This window comes from Sander lucioperca, chromosome 9 (genome assembly GCF_008315115.2).
Source record: "Sander lucioperca isolate FBNREF2018 chromosome 9, SLUC_FBN_1.2, whole genome shotgun sequence".
In the NCBI taxonomy this organism is placed as follows: Eukaryota; Metazoa; Chordata; class Actinopteri; order Perciformes; family Percidae; genus Sander; species Sander lucioperca.
Window position 1 is genome coordinate 33,765,018 of NC_050181.1, and position 22,095 is coordinate 33,787,112.

Sequence of the window (22,095 nt, forward strand, 5' to 3'; positions counted from 1 at the left end):
GTTTTTTTTAAAGTAATTTACTTAAAGTACATTTTAAGTTAACTACTTATTACTTGAGTATTTTTTCAGATAGGTAATTTCACTTGTACTTGAGTAATATTTCATCAAAGTATTGGTACTTTTACTTGAGTACAATATTTTAGTACTTTTTCCACCTCTGATATCTGAATCAATTAAAGTTTTATGTTATTAGGATTACTTTTGAAATAATTGACAATGAGCATATTACAGAGAATTCTGCTGAGATTTGTATACATTTGTCAATACTAAATAATTCAAAAATGAGTTACAATAAAACATTACATTTTTTACCTAACTTCTATACTGCTGAAATAGTGCTACAGCAACTTTGATAACTTTGACTTTGAAAAGTCGATCAACCACGGGGAATATAAATAAAGTTCTTACCTTGTGCTTCACATGAATGCAGCAGAGAAACGGCACAGAGAAGTAAGACAAGCTCCATTTTGCAAAATGTACCATATGAGGAAGTGGTAAGGCTATTTAGGCCTTTGGGGATTTTTTTTTTTTTTGCCGACAGGGGCAGACGCCCTGCAACTTAAGAAAACACACGCAAATAGACAAAACACAAGCAAATTAAGAAAACAACTTAATTAATTTGACAACACATGTGCAGCATTCAGCAAACGCGCCTCAAATGCACACAACACAACCAAATACATAAACTCGCTGCAAATAAACGATGCAAAAAGAAAAGCACGCAAACCCTGAAAAAAGAAGCGATGCAAAAAGAAAAACAACTTCATTAATTTGACAACACATGCGCAACATTCAGCAAACGCGCTGCAAATACACACAACACAACCAAATACATAAACACGCTGCAAAGACACACAACACAACCAAATACATAAATGCGCTGCAAATATGAAACGATGCAAAAAGAAAAGCACACAAACCCAGAAAACAAATGCAACAAAAAAACGCAGCATCCAGATTACACAACGGAAGTTCTCCAGGCCTCTAGAGGGAGCAGCTAAGTGGAACAGCTGGATTTTTGACCCCACGGGGGAATTTTGGGACCCGGGTCCCAAAATTCAGCACCGCACAGCGCGAAGCCATGCTCTCACCATCCCACAGATGGTCTGTGTGGCACTGCGTTTTTTTGCAAGCGGCATGTTTTTATATGCCGTGGGAGACTATTTGCCGTTGTGTCAGAAGTGTGTGTTTGGCACTGAAGTCCTTGGCACACATCTTTATTACCTTCCCTGGCCACAGAAGAATGTGCTTCAACAAAGAGGATTTCTACAAGATTGCAGGTATTTACAGATTTTAATTACAGATTACAAAAACGTGTTACAATAGTCACAGGATATACTCAGACTATTTTGTGTTACAGCTTTCCCTAATGTCATTGGTGCGCATTAAACGCACCTCAGGGGCCCATGAGGGAGATTATGTCAACAGAAAATCCTTCCACAGTATCAATGTTCAGGTAAAAAATATTTAGTTACTGTCAACTAGCCCAAATGTATTCTGTGCATGAAATGTATACTGAATAGGAAACATTCCATTGTTTCAGATGATCTGTGATGCTGCCTGCATCATTACTAATGTGGAGGCAAAGTGTCCTGGATCCGTCCATGACTCCCGAGTTTTTAGGTCCAGTACCATTTCCCACCGACTATCACAAGGTAGGCCACACACATTTCACTGATAAACACAATTGCGTCGGTTTTACTTATGTGTAGTTGTAATGATTACATTTTGTATTCTCAGGTGAATTCTCTGGCGTTCTTCTGGGAGACAAGGGTTATGCCTGTGAGACGTACCTTCTCACTCCCCTTGCAGACCCTCAGACAGCAGCACAGCAAGGATACAATCTTGCTCATGCAAGAACAAGGGCCCGAATTGAGATGGCATTTGGCCTTCTCAAGTCACGTTTTCAGTGTCTCCACCACCTGAGGGTCACCCCAGACAGGGGCTGTGACATTACTGTAGCCTGCACGGTCCTACATAATATTGCCTGTCTGAGGAAGGAAAGGGGTCCAGCAGTGGCACTGGAGATTGAGTGGGACAATGCAGCTATATTCCCAGATGACATTAATGGCAGGCTGGTCAGAGACCAATACATTAATTATTTCAGATGAGTTATTTCATTGTCTTGTCCTTCTCTAATAAAGGATAGTTTATGTTACTCCTTAATTAGGCCTAATGTTTTATTCAATATTATAGTAGCTTACTATGGTTTCATAACCTCAATTTTTGTCTCACCTCACTGAACCAATAACTTTGCATAGTGTAGTGTACATTCATCACACAGGGAACACCACAATGCTTCTTAAGCTTTTTATTTTAGTGCTGTCACTTGTCAGCTTGGAGTTTGGAAGAGAGAAAGAAAAACATGATTAATACATTGTTTTACAGATATGCTTACAGTGTGGATTGAAGTCATTTACTTCTTTTTGTAGTTTTTGTATCTCCAGATCCAGTTTCCTCAGTGTTTTCTTCTTGATTTCTATACAAAGGTCCAGATCCTGGAGAGTCCTTTTGCTTACAGCAATCTGTGCATCTGCCAGCTCTATTTGCTTTTTCAGATGTCGTGTATACAGACATCTTACAGTTTGTGAATTCTGTAAACCACCCATTGATTAGCACAGCAGGAATTGTGCATAATTTTGATTTCCATTAGCCCATACTTACTATGTTGCCAGGCTGGCTGTCAGACTGTACTGCGTCTGGATCCTGTTACATACATACATTTCTGAGTGCTACATCACTGACTTCTCATCCATTATGGGCTAAATACGCATTTCCATAAGATTGACATGATACCTCAGGCCTTCTGGAGTCCAGTGACACAGTCTCTTCATCATCAGCTGCAGCAGCCCCTTCCCATGCTGCAGAAGCCCCTTCCCCCTGCCATATTAAATATAATTTGTATTGACAGGATGTGCCAAGCCATATGCTTTTAATAAATAATATTCACTGGATCGTCTGGTGCCAGGAGAGTGACTGTGTCGCCGGACACTGCAAGGCACAACAAGGTCAGACAGTCCACATATGCCCATAAATGGTTGATTGTGTTTGATGTGCAGTACTGGAAAATGTACCTTGTATGAAGAGGGCAGTTTCTGCAGGTGGAACAGAGCCTGTAGCTGTCCCACCCTGAATGCCTTCCATCACAGGCCTTCCTTGATTTAAATCAAGGGCCATTTCCTCAGCTGGGGTGAAGTCTGGAGCTGGTGCCCCCTCCAGTGCCAGACAAATGAGTCTTCTTAACTGCTAAAATCAGTTTAGATAAAATATGTGAGCAGGCATCTTGCAAGTAATTTCTACATACCATTTGCACACTGTTAAGAATTAATGCACTTACCAGCCTGCAAAATGTTTTTATATTTGATCTTGACTTGTTGCCAGGTTCTTTTTTGCCCAGTCACATTTGTTCTGTATGAACATTAATTGTAGAAAGATATTTAGAATTAGACATAGCTTCTAGAGATTTGTGCACATGGTTGTAAAACATATTCTCGCATTGTGAATAAGGGTTTGAAATTAAGCCTAGTCTTTAGGGTAAATTTCCCGAGGAACATTAATTCCCTCTGCTCACTTTTATGGCAAAGTAGGCTAAATAATAATACATTTTATTTATATTGTGCTTTACATGGTAGGCTACTCAAAGACACTTTACAGTACACCCAGCACATTTAGCACACAACGAGATACAGCACTGAAACCAACACATAAAACAAGCATATTAATAGCAATTCAAACAGAGTGTACAGCTTTGCTAGTAAGTAGATATTCAGTCGGTCCGCTATTGTCTGCCAGGTTTTTTCTCTCCGTTTAATAACAGCAGCTGTATTTCCTTTTCTGCATATTATATGCTTTACCTCCTCATAACTTTCCATAATTAGTTGCTGCTCAGCAGGTGAAAAATATGCTGCACACGTCTTCTCCATCTCTGCATCAGTAAATCTGTGATCGATACCGTGGTCTATTTAAGAAAGCCGTGAACGTGCACTTATCCCAACTATCTACACCTGGCTTGACATAGCTTCACCTTCTCATCCTGGCTCGGCAAACGTGCAACCGATTAAGCCGCGATGAGCAGACCACACTAAGTCAAGCTACGCTTTTTCAGTTATCCTGGATTTCTTCATTCTACTTTTGTGCAACAGGCCCCTGGAAAAGGCAGGCAAAAAGGTAAACCAAAATAAAGTCCAAGTCAAAAATAGAAACACAGGAACACTAAGACTAACCAATACAAGCAAAGCAAAATACAAAACAGATCACCACAATAAGACAAAACACAGAACAAAATACCAAACCCATAACACAATGACTTACAAAGATACATAACCGCTACAAGTGTGTGCACTATACAGGATTTACTATATACTTTATCAACAGGAATAGATAGGTCAAACAGCAAACAGCCACCCACAATAGTCTATAAACATCAGGCTGAGATTTCACATGAACAATGGTTAAAGTTACTCAGGCTACCGAAGAATACCATAATTCCTCTGTTCAATTAGGCCTAAGCGATGCACCCCAAGCTTCCATCCTTAACAAACAGCCATGTATATCGGCTCTTCCAGTCTCTCCACTGCTGGCTGTTCCAATTTAACGGGAGAGAGGAGCAAGAAGGGTTAGGATGGTAACTGGCCTCTGATGAGCTGTTACCACCACCATCTTCAGCCAGAGAGGATATTATTTCTTCAGCTTCTTCTTGCGTTGCCCCCCGGAGGGAGGTGTGCTAACGTCATGGCTACACAATTTCTTAGTAAAACCAAAATTAACTAAACTGCCTTGTTTTCTTTTTGCCATGGCTATATGATGCTAACTGCAGAATGGATTTTGGACTTTGCGCGCCGATTAATGGCCTCAAACGTTTATATTTTTTCTACGAATCTTTGAGTTAACATGTAATAATAATAATAACATGTACTAAACATGAGTTGAAGTTGCACCGCAGCGCCGCCACGCCTTGATGCTCATGACAAGAATAGCACATATAGTTATCTTTATTGAAGTGAATTAGGTTTAAATCATCATCATCATTCAATCGTCATGAATGAAAGAATATTTTTGCAATTTTACACATAATAATCCACGATGATCACATTACACAAAACTGAAATTGCACGTCAAAATGACACATTGTCAATATTTTTAGAGACCCCGCCAAAATTTCACAAATCACATTTTCAGGGGAGCCCATGTCTTATTAAGGGGAGCCGAGCTCCCCCGTATGTCGCACCCTGAGCTCAGCATGTATCTTCTCAGAAATGTTTCTGGGCAATCCACTGAGAAGAGTTTCAACTGGAACTGTTTCTACAAAAGAAATAGTCCCATTTCATCAATTTCAACTATTATTTGAGCAACACAAATAAAACCAGTATATATAGAGCATGGTGTGTACTATACTGTAGGGTGTGGCTTGTGTCATGGCTCCCATCAATCTAAGATACACCTACTCTACATCCTCTACTCTACTACCCGCCTGTACAAGATATGAAAACAAATATGGCCTTTAATAATTCATAATCATCTTTATTAAACCACATTTGTTTGGAAAGAATTGTCTAATTCAATTTCTCCATCTGCACTTAAACACTATTAACATTGCAGAGCTTAATGTTAATTCAGAAAATTTTACAAATACCAGATGAAAAAAACATTTACATTTCCAACATATTCATATTCATCATTCTCATCCTTGCTTCATCATTGTCACACTTCACCATTACATATAGAATCATTATCAGTGACTTACTACATCACTTTCCCATTCTCAGCACTCCCCTCTGGTGGTCCTCCCCATGTTCCTGTCGTCTAGACTGGAAATAAAAGGGGCTTGGACAAAATGTTTGTTGTTAATTCAACAATGTTAGTAACTCAAAAAACACATGGACATGCAGAAGGCTCCTACTTTACACAGAAAGGAGAGCTTCTTTGATGTTTACAGTAACATTTGCAACCCACAATAACCTGATGGGCATTTATATGTATGTATGATCAGAAGACATGATCTCATTTGTATCAGTCAGTTTGCTTAAAACCAGAGAGAGAAAGAAACTGCAATTCTTATTAGTTTTGTAGGAAGGAAGCATCTGTTTTAAAGTCTATTCTAACTGCTTTAATTACATTTCATTGTGTAAGTGCTTTTAGTGTTATTAAAATATATCTTCCTAAGCTAATCTTTCTAAGGTGCTAATTGTACATCATGTACTTCCATAAAGTGCTAACTTTCTGTTTTGAAACAGCAGTAACAGTCGTACAGGAAATGCTCACACCATCAAGAGATTCAGCACAGAGCACCATGAACACAGAATATTCATCTGAAGTTTGTCTTCTTTCCAGTTGTAATGCTACATTAGTTTACCCTGCATTGCCATTTACAATGCACATACATGTCATGTTGTTTGTGTGTTTAAGTCAAGAACTTCTGTCATTTTACAACAGGAAATGTAAAAATATCAGTATCAGGGTGTTGCAACAGAGTGGTGTAGGAGAAGTCCTAGAAGAACTGAAGAACTGGCATAGCATTACTCATTGGTGTTTTTTTTTTATAGTAATAAAAGCAACCCGAGTTAAAACTCAACATCATATGACTTCTAAATGTGTAGAACATACACTGTGTGTATTAACCACACATGTTAGAGGAAGTATAGAAGGTTTTACCCTGTCTGTGAGTGTTTCCTGTCCCCTTATCACACCAACCATACAGTCCCCTGTTAACCCTTGAAATTGGAAAACCCCACTTATATTGACTCCCACAAGTTTTTCTCTTTGTGATTCAACATTTAGTAAGCGGGGGAGGACCCAAAATAGACAACTGGGATTTCCATTGTCTCCTCTGCTTGTTTTCTTCAGTTTTGTATCTTTTTTATGTTTATTTCTTTGCAAATAAATAACCTGCTGTGTTATTTTCTTAGTTAGAAAAGGGTATACAGTATATTTGATAGGACTGGATATCAATAAAAACAATTACATACCACTTCCCTTAAAGTGATACAGATACCAAAAGACTTCCCTTGATACCTTTTTTCCACATCATGTGAACGGAAGCTTCCAGTTGTGTGCCACACAAACCCGCCATAGCTGCTGCAGCAGCGGGACCATCACATGTCGCAGTAAATCGAAGAACACTTGTGGTGGTTGGCTGCGAGAAAAACCATACAAATTCTATTTTTTTCTAGATCTAGGTACAAAACGGATCAAATCTCGGCATTGTTTGACCGGAGAGAAGTTTCAACATCACTTGGTACTGGGATATTACCATCTATACCTTAAAGGGATTGAGTACCGATACCCACCCCTAAAGTGTGAGGTGCATGTGCGCTTGCATCACTCAAATGTAAAATGTAGTTGCAGTTATGCTGTCACATGAATACAGTCAAACCAGTGTAAAACATGAGTCATCCCAGCAAATGTATAACAATGACAAACTTGAAGTATACCATACAGTAGTCCCTAGTCTTCCATATTTCCTTTCTGCATCATTTGGTGCTACTGGGAAATAGATATCTTTCAAAAGTCTAAAAAGACTCCAGAGTTGTTATGATGATGTTTGATTCATTTGCTATTGACATTGCACTTGGCTGTCTCCTGCGTGTTGCTCTCTATGACACGCTCCCTTCTCAACCATTTCATCTGTTCACACATTGCTGATGCGAACACTGAGAGGAGTGTCTCTGACACGGCCACGTTCCTCCCCTCTCTCCCTGTAACTCTGCTCCAGACGGATCTTCTCTGGATCGGACCCCTCAGACACAGCACCCCCGTTGCTCTGGTACCCATGCTGGGGGCTGGATGTTTTGAAGACGGGCGTGGTCTTGGTCTTGGCCACTTTGTCGAAGAAGGCAAAGTCCGCTACGTATTTCCCTGATGGGGAAAGGGAGACTACAGGTGGAAACTCATAACCCCAGAGAATCTCATCGGGCAGGTAGGAGGTGCGAACCTGGCAGGTGGCCGAGGTCGGCTCAACTGTAGCGCTCATGATGACCAGCAGCTCGAAGTCTGCCAACTCTGGATCTGTCCAGCCTCCACCTGGGGGAGGTACATGAGATGGGTGGAGATGGCACATTACAGAGGGGTGTGAAAATAAGTGGAAGAGGATGAAAAGGAAAATGGGAGAGAGGAAATAAGAATTAATAAAAATACTAAAAGTAAAGTCAGTTTTCCCTAGGTTTGTGGAAGACATAGGTGCACGTATTTGGCAGGGGAGTTAAGGGGTCCTCCTTTAAGAAAATGTGACATTTTAATAAAACAATATGTAATTTTACATCACTTTGCACCATTATTATTACCGTATTTGTGTCTGAAATGTTGTAAAAGCTCGAGCAGATAAATAAATAACACTCAAAAAGCTTAAAGACAAAACTTGCCAAAGAAGTCCACTGGGGATCTTCTACAATCATTAGATCGGAGAAAAGTCATTTAGTTAGTTTTGAAAAGAAAATCTTCTTTGGCCTTATAATGGTAGGGAAAACCTTGCTTAAAGGTACACTGTTATGTTGGTCAACAGTTGGAGTGTTATAGAGTAATGTTGTTATGAGCAGTTCCCCATTTTGTTTGTATCTTGTGATGCTTATAAGGATGCACATGTATGCACAGGAAGCCATATGAATTCCTGCCAATTAACTGTTTGTGGGGGTAATGCACCAAGGAGAGGAAAAATAAGTCCGCCAACTTCAGTGCAGATATAATAAACAGGTGAAGAAAACAAATTGCCAGGAACGGTAAGGAAACAAGAAAAGGAAAGTCAGTATTGAGGAAAGGAAAAGTATGTAGAGATGCAGGAAGAAATAGAGGAACTGAGGTTGGAAGGAAAAATGATACACTCACTATATATACCCACAATAATTTCAGAAATAAGTTATTGAAATACCTCTCTGGTTGCAGCAAAGAAGACTCAAACAAAAAATAAAATGATGTCAAGCAAGTGGTTTACACCATCTGAGCTCAGCTCGCCAACTACTACAAAGAGGACATCTATGCGGAATATGCACGTTACAGTGTTGTCACATGATTTATCAGAAATAAACTCTTTTTACATCAGATTTTATTACTGAAAATCTTGCAGGAAAGCAGTATGTACCATAGCAAACATCCCAACTGATTCTGCTCTTCATTTGCTTTTAAATCCATCCTTGTTGCCATGTGTTGCTGCCAGAAAGTACTACAGAGCTGTGTATGAGTTGTGTATCTCATTTTAAAGAGTTTTCTAGTGTACTACTACTCACCCATAGCGTAAGTGAAAAGATTGCAAAGATAAAACACCTTCTACTTGCAACAAGCACCAATTGTCCTTGTCTTACCCTTGTCTGCCCAGGCTCGCAGGGGGCTGTTGTCATCAATGAGGTGGTAGAAGGTGAGGGGCAGGATGAGGAAGGGGCTGTCGCTAGACGTGTCCACTTGGAAGGGAACGTTCCTCTGGTCCAGACGAACCGTCTCCCCTTCCTTGGTCAGAGATGTCTGGAGCAGTTTTCCATTCACCTGGGGGAAACAATATGCAAAAAGGTTTGTCAAACTGGTTCACAGTTGGGCAAATTGTTCATACACATGACATATACACATAACTTGTAGAATTTGTAAAAATGGTGGACATATATGATAATATATATTCTCTATCTCTACACAGACATACTTACCTGACAGCCGAGCAGGAGACTCTTGCGCATGTTGGCCACCCTGATCATCAGGCAGGGTCGGCCTTCATGGGTCGACACCACAGCATGTTGGCTAAACTTCACCGTCTCACCTCGCTTCTTTGGCCGAGCAACCTGAGCAGAGAAAGCTCAATCACTTCTGGTTTAAGTCTGATAATATTTCATAGGACTCATGGAGGAGTTTTGCACATTATGCATTTTTGGATTTTTCCTGTCTTTTAGTGTGTTATATAGTTGTTGTGTATGTAATGGATTTATAAAGTACAAAAAACACATTTCACTCCAAATGGACAGCACTTTTTCTCAACACCTCGTTAGTGATGTCACTGATTGAGAAAGCCCGCCCAGTTTTTCATATGTGCTGCCCATAGGTTGCCTGAGCAAGCACATCCCGCCCAGTGGCTTGTAAATTTGGTTGACCAATCACAACAGAAGGCAGGCCAAGAGCTCAGACAGAGTGTTTCAGGCAAGAAGCTGCAGCAATGGGCAGTATGAGTAAAATAATATGTTTTTTTGAAAATCAAAGCATGTAAACCTTTTCTAGTAGACCCAAAGAGTACAAATCTGACACTGAAAAGGAGTATAATAGGGGCTCTTTAAAGCTATAGTGCGTAGTTTCTGTCGCCCTCATGAGGAATTCTAAGTAATGACAACAAAACTGTCGGCGCGTCCACATGATACAAGCCTTACGTGATCGCGCACCACCCCCACCCCTCCTCCACACAGTTGCTAGTAGCCAGCATGGTAGCCACGGAGGACATGGAGGATTCAAAAAACATGATACGAGTTTCTGGGCGTGAAAGTCGCCGGACGACACAATCTTCTGAACATAGCCATACATCAGCACATATGTGAGCTGCGTCTCCAGATACTTATAATTGATTGGTTTGTAGACAGGCTTCCCCGTCCTCTCGTCTCCTCTCTCTGTGTCGGAGTTTTTTCAGCTGACTGCTGCTCTCCCCTACTGCCGCGGCTGTTTTGTTGTGATGTTGAGAAGCAAGACACTGGAACTTTCTGGAGAATTTATTCAGAGACAAACGGAAACCTACACTGTACATTTACTACCACTTAACAAATAAACTGCTGATGTATTCTCTGCTCTGATAGCCGACAGCTGTCTGCTCTGAGCGCATTCGTCGTCACTCTCACTCTCTCATGTAGCCTACACACTAAGCACCAAGCTATTCCTTAAAGGAGCTATTCCCCGGTCTTGTAACACAAGGAGAGCCTGCCAGAGCTTCTTCTATTTGGTCCGAAAGTCCGAACCATCCAAAAAATGCTTTCACACTGTAAACGAACCGGACCATGGTTCAGTTTGGTCCGGACCGAGACCACCTCTTTTGGTCAGACCAAAATTTGGTGTTTTGATCCGGACCGTGGTCCGGTGGAGGTTTCACACCTCTAATTTTGGTTCGGATCAAACTGAAAAGTCCGAAAGTCCAGACCAAATGAGGTATGTGTGAAAACGCCCTTACTTAGCTTTGTAGCAACTGTAGCAATGGCTTCAATGTAATGGACATTCATTAATATCAAAAAGTTACGCACTAAAGCTTTAACATATACAGTTGTGCTTTAAGGTAGGAGAGGACACATCTGGTTTTATTTGACTTTTGATTTATATGACTATGCAAACTGCATGGTTCTATGTTTAAAGAATGTTTTGCTGCCCACTTTGCAGCTGGATGTGTTATGCATTGGCTACCTTGGCCAGGAAGGTACCAGTGATGAAGATCTCCATCAGCATGGTGATGACGAGCTGGACAATGAGGAGGATGATGGCTGCGGGACACTCCTCAGTGATGCAACGGAAACCATAACCAATGGTGGTCTGGGTCTCCAGGGAGAAGAGGAAAGCCCCCGTCAGGGTCTGCATCTGCATCACACAGGGGGTGTGGTTCGACGGGGGGTCGAACTCTGGAGGAACACGGGGGAAAAGAAAACAAAAGCTCATCCAAGTTGTTCTAATGTCCTATTGTTGAAAATAACAACATCAGTTTGTGTGCTGTTTGGTTTCTTCTACCTATTATGTTGGTAATAATGTCTCAAAAACTAAATATTTCCAGGGCAAAATATGTAAGTGTCTGCCACAAAAATATCCTCTTGGTATTACACTGTGCTTTATATAACTTTTTCTTCCACACTCGCTTGAGCGAACATTGGAAACATGAGTGACAAAAGAGGAAGTGTGGGAGAGCAGGTGTCTTACTGAAGATATGAAATTATTTCCCACCCTCACAAATGTCTAATTTTATCAAGGTTAGTTTAAGCTCAAAATGCTGCTAAGGAAATACAACAAACACCAACATCTATACGTCTTTTTCAACTCTGCTAGAAAGAACGCTCACCCTGTGTACACATGGATGAAAGTGTATTCAAATCTTACCGTATAAACTTATTGCTTAGACACCTATTAAAATGAAGTTACAAAGTACTTCATGTATGTAAACTTGATAAAACATTTACACAAATTACATTAAAAAGATAGATGGACTCAAAAGGACACATACCCTTATACTCAAACTAACCTTAGACTTCATCACTTTACTTTCTACTTTGCTTTCGTCATAACTACTAGGGCCACCAAAGTAATTGGCCATTATAAACGTAAATATGAGTCGTAATTACTGCTTGAACAAACGACTCATGGGGGCGTTTTTCGGGGAAGGAAACTCTCGCTTTTTTTTCTGTGTTCACACTTTTTTTTCTTTGGTGTGAATGATGCTGAAGCTGTTCGTTGCACTTTGTCATGCCATTTTGTCCAAAGTAACATGAACAGAGGTTTGGCAACAAGAAGTAGTGACATGTAAAACCTGAGAAATTGCTTTTAAATCCTAAGCATCAAAGCATTACATATTCATGACTAAATATGCAACAATCAGTTTTAAAAACATCTGCAATTATGTTAACACAAACACGTTACTGTGGGTGTTATTTGATCAGATTTGACTGAAAGTGAAACTTCCTGCCAACTGTCACTGACTCAGAGAGTGCTCCATCCTGAATGGTGAAAGGAAGTACTGTATGTCATCACCTTTTTCTACATGAGCCCCTGTCTGACTCAGTTAAAGGGTCTATTCCATCAATTTTTTTTCTTACCCTTATACAGATAGTTCCAGTTTTATTGCTGAGTTTTTGACATATGAGATTTTTATGGTGACCCACATAGAACTGTGAGTAGACCGTATGGAAGTGAAAAGAATTTTTGTTTATGCTGCAAAAGATTTGCCACACTCTCACCAAGCAGGTCTCCGTGCACCAGTGCCATCAGATACCACAGCACCCCGAACAGGAACCAGGTCCCCGCAAACGTGGCCGTGAACAGGAACAACTTGTAGCGCCACTGCATGTCCAGAAATGTTGTCCAGAGGTCCCGCATGTACAGAGCATTCCGGCCGCTGACGTGCTCGATGCGCACGTTGCTACGCCCATCTTTGGACAGGACACGCCTCCTCTTCCTCAGAGTCCCACCCCCACCGGATAAGCCACCACCCAGTAAGGGCTTTAAAACATCAGTCTGTGTTTGGGAGTGGCACACCTTCTGAGGGGAGGAGCTACGAGAGGATGGAGGTGTGGCAGATGTCATCTGGTGAATAAAAAAGATGGAGGAGTTAAATCATTTCTCTGATTAACTTGTTTCCCGGCCAGTGCTGTTAATGGGCTTGTATGGGATTAGTTTGGGGTTAGTCTTGCATTGCCAGACCTTCCTCCACAGCACTGCGGAGGAGGGTCTGGATAGTCCACACAGCATTCTGGGATGGGAGAAAAAAAGTGCTCTGGTTTATTGACATTTCTTTAAACCAAATTACACTCGTCTTGTGCGGTGCTAAGCGCCGGACGGAGCAATGGTGGCTCTGCAAAATAGTCTCAGGAAGGAACTTGTTTTGGTGGAACATGTGTACGTTCAAAGGTTGTTTTAGTCGTGCAACAGAACACTCAGATTGGACAGATAGTCTAGCTAGCTGTCTGGATTTACCCTACAGAGATGTGGAACGTTGTCGATATAGATTAGTTTGGGGTGATTTTGGGTGATTTCTTCCTAAAAGGGAGTTTTTCCTCGCCACTAAATGCTTGCTCTTGGGGGAATTACTAGAATTATTGGGGCTTTGTAAACTATAGAGTGTGGTCTAGACCTACTCTATCTGTAAAGTGTCTCAAGATAACTACTATACTATAAATAAAATTGAATTGAATTGAATTGAATTGATTTCTTTAATATTTCACAGAAAATACACGATCAGCAGTAGCTTATGATCTGATTAAGACTAGTGACTTTCTGTGGCGTGCAGGGAAGGCTAGAAACTACCCATGATGACTTGGTTTTTCCCTGCAGCCACCTGCTCTCATTCTCACAGGGAATTTACCTCATGTGAGCCTAAATACTTGAAACCAAACCTGTTATTGATTATATTTCAAATATGTTACAAAAAATAAAACAGTGAAACAACTAGCAAACAAGTTCACATTAAACTGTTACTTTGAATCACAAAAACAGGAAACCACAGTTTTAATCAGTGAAACAAATCGAAACAAACCTGAAAGACATTTATTTTACAATTATTTGGCTAATTTTCAATTGAAATTTGGTGGAAATGTAGTGGGAGTTTCCTGAGGTCGACACACACACACACACACACACACACACACACACACACACACACACACACACACACACACACAAACTAAATTATACTGCAGGGGTGAACGTTCTTATTATTTGGACTCAAACACTGTGCAATTGCTTCAGACTCGAAGCTGCTGAATTTAAAGCATACTGAGGCCCTGGAAAGATTAAGGGCTTCCGTATTAAAGATTAAAATATATAGTAGAAGAAGTAACTTAGCTACAAGCAGACATTTTTGCCATGGGAAGGATGTTGCACACCTAAAAGGGTGAAGTGAACGCTAACAGCTAACAGGAGGAAACAGCATTTCCTCATTGGTTTCAACATCTCCTATTGGGCCACACAAATATGAAGCGAAAGCACTGTTTCTTTAGAATGTACAGCTAATGACAAGACTTATGTTTCTCTCTTAATCAAGAGCCATACAGTTTCCTGTCAGTGTTTTTCTCAGAATTATTGCAACACTGTGAACTGTGAACCAGTTGTGAACCACGTCTCGAGAACCACGACATCAAACTAAAACCACACGAGACAACACAGAGGTGGGACTAGAAAAGAAACACTGTGTCAGACAGATACCAGCAGACTATTGTCTATTCAAATATGTCATTAAAGATGTTTTAAACAAGTAAAAAGGTTTGGAGCTACGTTGGTATTTTTTTTATTTAATTTAATTTAATTGTTTATTTAGATAGGGACAGTGCATATTAATGGACATCAGCACAGGTACACAATGTCAATATTCTAGAGTTAGCACCATAGCTAATTTTCATCTATTGTCCCTAGGCAGATACATAAAAAGAAAAACATAAAAACAGTAACAAGCATGCAACACCCTCATAGTTGAGAGGCAAGACAAACACTAACAACAACAACAGTCAAGACAAAATACAACAGTACATGTGAATGTCACAGATAGTGAAATGTGTGCAGCAGCTAAAAGTGAGTGCAGCTTTGGTTTTCTAAAAGACAGATTTTTAAATGAATTTTAAAATTGATGTATGTGGGACGGTCCCTTGTGGGGGGCAGGCTATTCTAATATTGATTTCCCTTTACTGACAAAACAGTTTGTCCAAATGTGGTGCGCCTAAAAGGTATTACACAGTCCCCTTTGGTGGAGGCCCTTGTACTACCACCACTCTCAATTCTTTAAAAGAAGTCAGTCAGTGGGGGAGAGGCTTGATGATGTATAGCCTTATATACAAAACAGGCATAGTTAAAACATTTTAAATTCTAAAACTCAATAGTTTGTGTTTTTCCAGTATGCTACAGTGATGAAATGATAACGCTTTTTTATCCAAGATTTTAATGGCTCTCTTGAAGAGTACTTCAATAGGCTTAAGTGTTGTCATGGTAGTTAATGACCAATTTGTGAAACAGTACTCAATGTGTGAGAATGTCATTGTGTTTAGATACATTCTGGCAGCACTTAGACTGAGAAATGGCCTGATTTGTTTGAAATTCTGTAGATTGAATTTAACCTTGTTTACTACCCTTTTTACACGACTTTTGGTATGTCAAACATGTTGCTCCATAAGAAGAATTGCAATGACATTTTGTACAGACAATAATGGTCCCTAGATAATGAATCTCAATAACATCAGTGATCCTCTCACTTTTCTTGTAGCACCATCTTCAGGATGAAAGTTGTGTCCTATACTTTAGTTTATGACCACATACCTGCAGAATAATGTCATGAGCCTCAGCTGGACTTTGTGTTTACTGCTAATTAGCAAATGTTAGCTTTGCTAACATGCTAAACCAAGATGGTGAACATGGGAAACATTATACTCTGCTAACATCAGGGTGTTACTATTGTTTCTGTGAGGCTTTTAGCATGATAACCACTAGCATCATTGCATTTACTACATTGATAAACTTTAAGCTATCTTACATTTAATTTTTTGTAACTACAGCCTTACACTTCTGCGTGTCTGTAGATTCTTATCAGGCCTTGGTTACAGGATAAAGTAGGCTACTTGATAAAAAGTGTCAACACCAACAAAAACACTTCCCGTTCAGCTGATATCTTTACGGTCTTTAAAGACATATTTGGGCAGACGGGACCGATTCTAAGCTCTTTTCACAAGAAAAACCCCATGTTTTATTGTCTGTAATATAGGGAAAATGAAGTTCAATATGGCCACAGTAATATATGTGTTTTTAATGTTTTACACTGTGGGATGTGTGCTCTTGTCAGGACATTCAGATGATCTCTACCCCTGTCACGCACAGACAGACAGACAGTTACTGTATCTCCACACATTTGACACGCTCACTTACGTCCAAGAAATTATGTAGGCCAGTAGGAAGAGGGTAGCCCACAAGAGAGGATGATAAGAGAAAAGAAGAGAAGAAGAAAGAATACAATTAGGATGAAGATGTACTGCAAACAGAGTCACATTTGTCAGCTGGAGGAGAGAGGAGTGAATGAATCAATTAAGGTAAAAGTCTTCGAAAAGTCGGACGTTTATCTAGATAAAGTTTATCTAAGGCTTTAGTGTAGATTCTAACCAGAGAGGCCTTTAGTGGACAAAGAGTGAACTACTGACTGGTAACTGGAGATGGCAGTAAGAGTTTGGTAGGAATAGGGCCAAACGTTTGGCTTTCTGGATGCTCTGATCAGGACTCCAGCCTGACACAGGGGTCCTTTTGCAATCTTTCTCTCAGGTGTTCTTAGCTGCTTTATACTCAGGATCCTCACAAGTCTCTCTGTTTCTCTATCTCACACACATTAATGCAAAGCATACAATTCCACCTGATGAAGATGTTAAAAGTGCACTATAAGGCCAAAAGTATATGGACACCCTGGGGACACCTGTAGCTCACCCATTAGAGTGTGAGCCCCAATGTAGGCTGAGTCCTTTGCAGTGGCCGGGGTTCGAATCAGACCTGCATATCTCTCTCTCTCTCTCTCTCTCTCTCTCTCTCTCTCTCTCTCATAAAGAAAAAAAAAGCCCCAAAAATATATGTAGTATGTGGACACATCCAGCATTTTCTCTTCTGGTTTCAGGCTTTCCAGAAAATGTTGGAGCCTGGCTGCAGTGATTGGCGCCCATTTAGCCAGATGGGAGCCATCGATGTAATTTACAGGGGGACCCCCCCCCCACCCCACCCCCCAAAAAAAGAAAATCACTAGAATGCAGAAAATGAAGTGTTTGATGTTCAAAATTAAAATTTTGCTCAAAAGTGGAGATTGTGTATTGTATATTTTCTGACAATAACAGTCTTGTTATCTTTCTTATCTCATCTTATCTTAAAATGACTTTCCACCATTTAGGCTTGGCTTGCAGTCAGCGTTTCGGCTCATCCCAGAGGTGTTGATGGGGTTGAGGTCAGCGCTCTGTGCAGGCCAGTCAAGTTCTTCCACAACAAACAAAAAAACATTATTCAGACTTTCCTCGCTTTATAGCCCAAATGCAGAAAAACAGCCCAGGACCAAAGGGTGTCCATATACATATGGCCATATAATGTAAATCAGAATAACTTTTATGTAATGCTGATCACGGATTACACAAGCAATCAGCTTAACTTACATCACACTTTTGTGATTATGCAAGGGTGAGCCCCTCAAAAGCTTCATAATTACAATGACACCATTGAAAACTTCACTCTTTCAACTCTGCATGGCCCTCTCCCCCAATCTCCTCCTCACACACACAACACAAATTCCACTACAGCCATACACTATATCAGATAACTAATAGAGCGGATGGGAGTGAATGAGAGGGAAAAGAGGGAAATATTTTTGACCAACCTCTCCAGTAGGATGTATTCCATCTCCATGGCAACGCAACAACTTTACTGTACTGCCGTGCCTCAGTGACTGAATCCAAAAACTGAATCAAAACTTTTTCTTTTGCTGGACAAAAGGGGCGCTGAATGTTTTTCCTGATCTCCCTCTTTCTCTCTCTCTCTCTTTCCTCTTTCTTTCTCCTTCCTTCTCTCACTCCTCTGTGTACACAGGAATGCTTTGTTAGGAGCTGAGATAAAAGAAACAAAAGACACCATTGACAAAAACGACTCTGTGCCCATCCGTGTGTGTGTGTGTGTGTGTGTGTGTGTGTGTGTGTGTGTGTGTGTGTGTGTGTGTGTGTGTGTGTGTGTGTGTGTGGTTATGTGAGAGTGGGATTGCAATTACATGCGTATTTCTGCGTACGTGTGAGTGACTGTAGGCGTACATGTGTGATTTTGCATGCATGTATGTGTGTTTGTGTGCAATTATTTGAAAAAGAGAGTACAATTGTGTGTGTGTGTGTGTGTGTGTGTGTGTGTGTGTGTGTGTGCGTGAGAGAGAGAGAGAGTAAGAGAGAGAGAAAGAAAGAGATGAGTGAAAGGAAAAACGATAGAACGGAAGAGAGGAAGGGAGAGAGAAAGAGATCTGTGACAAAAGGCCCTCGTTAGTATTCTGGAGTGAGGAGTAATCCCCCTTCTTCTCTCCCTCTCCGTCTCCCCCTCACACACATGCTATTTCTTTCTCTCCCCCATCAGTTTGTTTCGCTCTTACCTTCTTTTCCATTTCTCGTCTTTTCTTCTTTTACTTTAAATCATTTCCCTTTATCCACGCACAAGGTGCCAGAAGATGTGATTTGATATAAGAGAATTAAAAAAAAGAAACTTCCCAATCACTGTCACTTAATGCCCTCCTTGTTTCCCTCTCTTTCTTCTGCAGTTCATATATCAGATTTCTTTTATAATTGTTCCTCGTGTTATCAGATTGGCAGATACTTAACACTCCACTCTGGTATTGACGGGGATGCAGTGGAGGTGTGTTCAAAATAGGAAACTAATATGTGTTGAGAGAGTAAAGGGTTCCTTAGAAAGCATAGATGAATCCTTGATTGATTGATTGATTGATTGATTGATTGATTGATTGATTGATTGATTGATTTAATTTGATCACCGAAACACACAAACTCTGCATTCAATCATTGGGAATAAAAACACAATAAAGCCCTATGAGTTATTTGTATTGTGCTCCTATAACTTTGTGTTTATTTGTTTGTTGAGTTGCATTTGAGCTGATGTAACGAGAGAATGTTCCCAGTGTGGGGTCAGTTTATCTAATCTTATCTCATCTTTTCTTATTTCTGGTCATAATTTCCCACTTTTTAACTTACTACACTGCAGCGAACCGCCCAAAGAGAGCGCTAAATGAAGCTCTAAATAAAGGTTTAATGAGCACTGATTTGGTTTGGTTCATTGTGAACTGATTTAAACTCAAATTTCTTCAATAACTTTTAAAGCTTTATTCTATCTTCTTTGGTGCATTTAGAGAATAGATACTGTCTGTGTTCTTTTATACAATAACGGGATGAAAGAAACTGACAGTATATGTCATATCTGATGCTCTAAGATCCGATTCACTGATAGCATGTGAACGCTGAGAAGATATTTCAGTTTCCCATAAACTCAGCTTCATTCACCTCTGATGTGCATCTGGTGAAACTTTGCACCAAACTCCACAGATGTCTCTGCACAAAATAACATCAGAGGGTTATTTAGAAGACAGCTTTAAACTTGGCCACAGTTCACAATGCAGCTGTGAATAGAGCTTTCAACTGTGAACATCATTGTGATGCTTCTTACTGTCATGTAGTTAGCTTGTTACAGATTTTCCTAGAGAAATGAACATTATCCCTCCAAAGTTTAGAGTTGGTTGATTAATGTAAGAACAATGTGGCTTCTGTGAGTTTATGATTTCACATAAATTTCAAACTTTTATAAAATTAAAAATTACAGATTCCTAATTTGCTATAAATGGTTTTAAATAGCTTTTTACTGTTTGTTTTTTTTTACCAGTGAAAAATAACAATGATGGAGCAATACGTACATTTCCTTTCTGGATAAGTCATTATCCAGGTATAGGTAAGGGGAAAAAAACGTACCTTTTTTCATTTCCAAATTTAAGAAACAAATACATTTTGTGCCAATGCAAAATTCTTTGTGTATTTCTCAGATATTCTCATTGCAGCGTATTGCTGAGAAATGTGTTTGCTTACCTTTACAGCTGGGACTGCAATCTAACTGAGCGGTGCAGAGAGGAGTGGGGGAGCCCCGAGCCTCAGCCTTCCGTCCACATGTCTGCTTTGTTGTCATACGCCGGCTCACATCACTGGGACAACTGTAACTCTGCAGGAAGAGTAACTTCAGCAGACTGCGTCCCACAACACTGACAAACCATTGAGGAGAGTTATGGAGACAGTCATTGGCTCATGGAGCTCCTGTTTCTGACCCAAAGCCCGGTCTCACTGCTCGCAAATTCTACCAGAGGAGACAGGACTTGGCTTTATAAGGGGCATCTCTCTCTCACTTTTACTCTTTCCCTCTGTCTCTCTCTCCCTCACGCCGGAATTCATGTTGTGTTCTACTCACGTCTGTGTAATTGCTGTAATAATTGATTGCCACTCCCCCCCGAGTCTCAATTTGGAATCAGAATGGCATAAGGGACCACAAATGCAGTGCTTAAACTACTTAAACAGCTATTGTGTATGTATTTGTTTGTGTTTCTGTATTTATTGTTTATTCTTATTAATGTTTAATATGTTTGTTTGTTTGTTTGTTTGTTTGTGTATGTATGCACCAATCACCAAGGCAAATTCCACATAGGGTAACTAGTGTGGTAATAAATTCCTTTCTGATTCTGATTCTGTGGTCTTGAAAAGGTTCAAAATACAACTTTTTTTCATCAGGTTTTGTTGCATTTGTTGTTGCATCCATCCCTCGCCTCCCAACTTAATGCATAATGTCCAAATAAGTGCACAGAAACACACGCACACACACACGCACACGCACAAGCACACGGCACACGCATTTAGGACTTCACATGTACGCTCTCCACAAATGCACTCTGGCACACGTGCACACGCCAACAAACGGCCCCAACAGACCACCCTCTGCAGTGTGCACGCACACACACACACACACACACACACACACACACACACACATACGCACAAACACTCACACAAACACTCACACTCTTTTAGGGGGCACCACAGAGCCCCCTATTCATAACTAGTGTGTCCGGCGTTTGCTGTGTCCAAGAGTGTCTGTACGGAGCGTCCTGTTAAGCTCAAACACATAAAGAGGGCCGTCCGTGAGGTGAATACGGCCCCTTCTCCTGCCTCAGGAGAGGGTGACAAAGCATTATTTAACTGAAAGAGGGAGAGGTGGAGGGAGTTGATGAGGACCATTGGTCAAATGTGCTGAAGAGTCTGATGCAAAGTTCAGAAAAGGCCTCGTTTTAAATGTATTTTGTGGTATTTTTGTGTTGTTGACAGCTACTTGAAGGATGTTAAACAAAGATGGAGGCTAGTGTATAACATAACAGAGCAGCATCCTTGGAGCTGGAAAAGAGTCAGTTTCCTGCTCAAGAGCACCTCAGTAGAGTGGCTGTGTAATTGGAGGACTTGAACTTGTCTCAGGGCCCTGCCTCATCAGTGGCAGTTACCACTTCAAATGGGGGGGGGGCGATTTTACTGGTACTAACTATATAAATCCTTAGAGACCCATCATTGACCCATTTTTATCTTTTTTGGGGTGGGTATACCTAGGAAATCCATACATCCTGAATGCCCTAGGTGTCTAGTTTGTTGTTGTAAAGTTTCATGAGGCCGTGATTATCCTTGAGTGACAGGTCATTTTAAACACTGAGCTCAAGTTTCAGAAAATGGACTCACAATGAAATGGCTACTATGGGGACTAACATCATCACACATCAATACAATGGGCTCATTGAATCCACAAGAGTCTCAGCTTTCCAGGCACACCCAATTTATGCAACTCTGAGACTGTTTATGGACCCCCGTATGCAGAAATATTCAAATACAT

General features: G+C 40.5%; 3 protein-coding genes and 1 long non-coding RNA gene across 7 annotated transcripts in view; 2 read left to right on the forward strand and 2 right to left on the reverse strand.

The window, feature by feature from the left end:
- LOC116048863 overlaps window positions 1-5,390 on the reverse strand; it is a 110,487-nt gene extending 105,097 nt beyond the window's left edge. Inside the window, exons 1-2 of the mRNA XM_031298145.2 lie at window positions 5,228-5,390; window positions 409-510 (exon numbers count right to left, since the gene is read on the reverse strand). Coding sequence (XP_031154005.2) covers window positions 409-466 — 58 coding nt within the window. The 5' untranslated portion in view covers window positions 467-510; window positions 5,228-5,390. The remainder of the gene's footprint in view (window positions 1-408; window positions 511-5,227) is intronic.
- On the forward strand, window positions 1,370-2,166 carry LOC116048873 (putative nuclease HARBI1). The gene is made up of 3 exons (XM_031298156.1): window positions 1,370-1,456; window positions 1,544-1,655; window positions 1,741-2,166. The coding sequence occupies exons 1-3, from the start codon at window positions 1,370-1,372 to the stop codon at window positions 2,109-2,111; spliced, it is 570 nt and encodes a 189-aa protein (XP_031154016.1). The 3' UTR covers window positions 2,112-2,166.
- Window positions 5,391-6,482: 1,092 nt separating the features above from the next.
- LOC116048861 (ATP-sensitive inward rectifier potassium channel 10-like) lies at window positions 6,483-20,530 on the reverse strand. 4 transcript variants are annotated; one of them, XR_004898249.1, is made up of 7 exons: window positions 20,265-20,530; window positions 12,879-13,224; window positions 11,344-11,555; window positions 9,624-9,755; window positions 9,291-9,468; window positions 6,748-8,019; window positions 6,483-6,710 (listed from the first exon to the last, which is right to left on the reverse strand). XR_004898249.1 is itself a non-coding variant. In XM_031298140.2 (6 exons), the coding sequence occupies exons 2-6, from the start codon at window positions 13,222-13,224 to the stop codon at window positions 7,628-7,630; spliced, it is 1,260 nt and encodes a 419-aa protein (XP_031154000.1). In that variant the 5' UTR covers window positions 20,265-20,530; the 3' UTR covers window positions 6,483-7,627. The 4 variants fall into 4 exon arrangements, 3 of the variants coding, with proteins under 3 accessions (XP_031154000.1, XP_035860892.1, XP_031154001.1); XM_031298140.2 differs by having other exon boundaries at window positions 6,483-8,019; XM_036004999.1 differs by having other exon boundaries at window positions 6,483-8,019; window positions 12,879-13,192; window positions 20,265-20,524.
- LOC116048872 lies at window positions 12,150-12,515 on the forward strand. The gene is made up of 2 exons (XR_004104763.1): window positions 12,150-12,370; window positions 12,420-12,515. It is a non-coding gene; the product is annotated as an uncharacterized LOC116048872 (long non-coding RNA).
- Window positions 20,531-22,095: the final 1,565 nt, after the last annotated feature.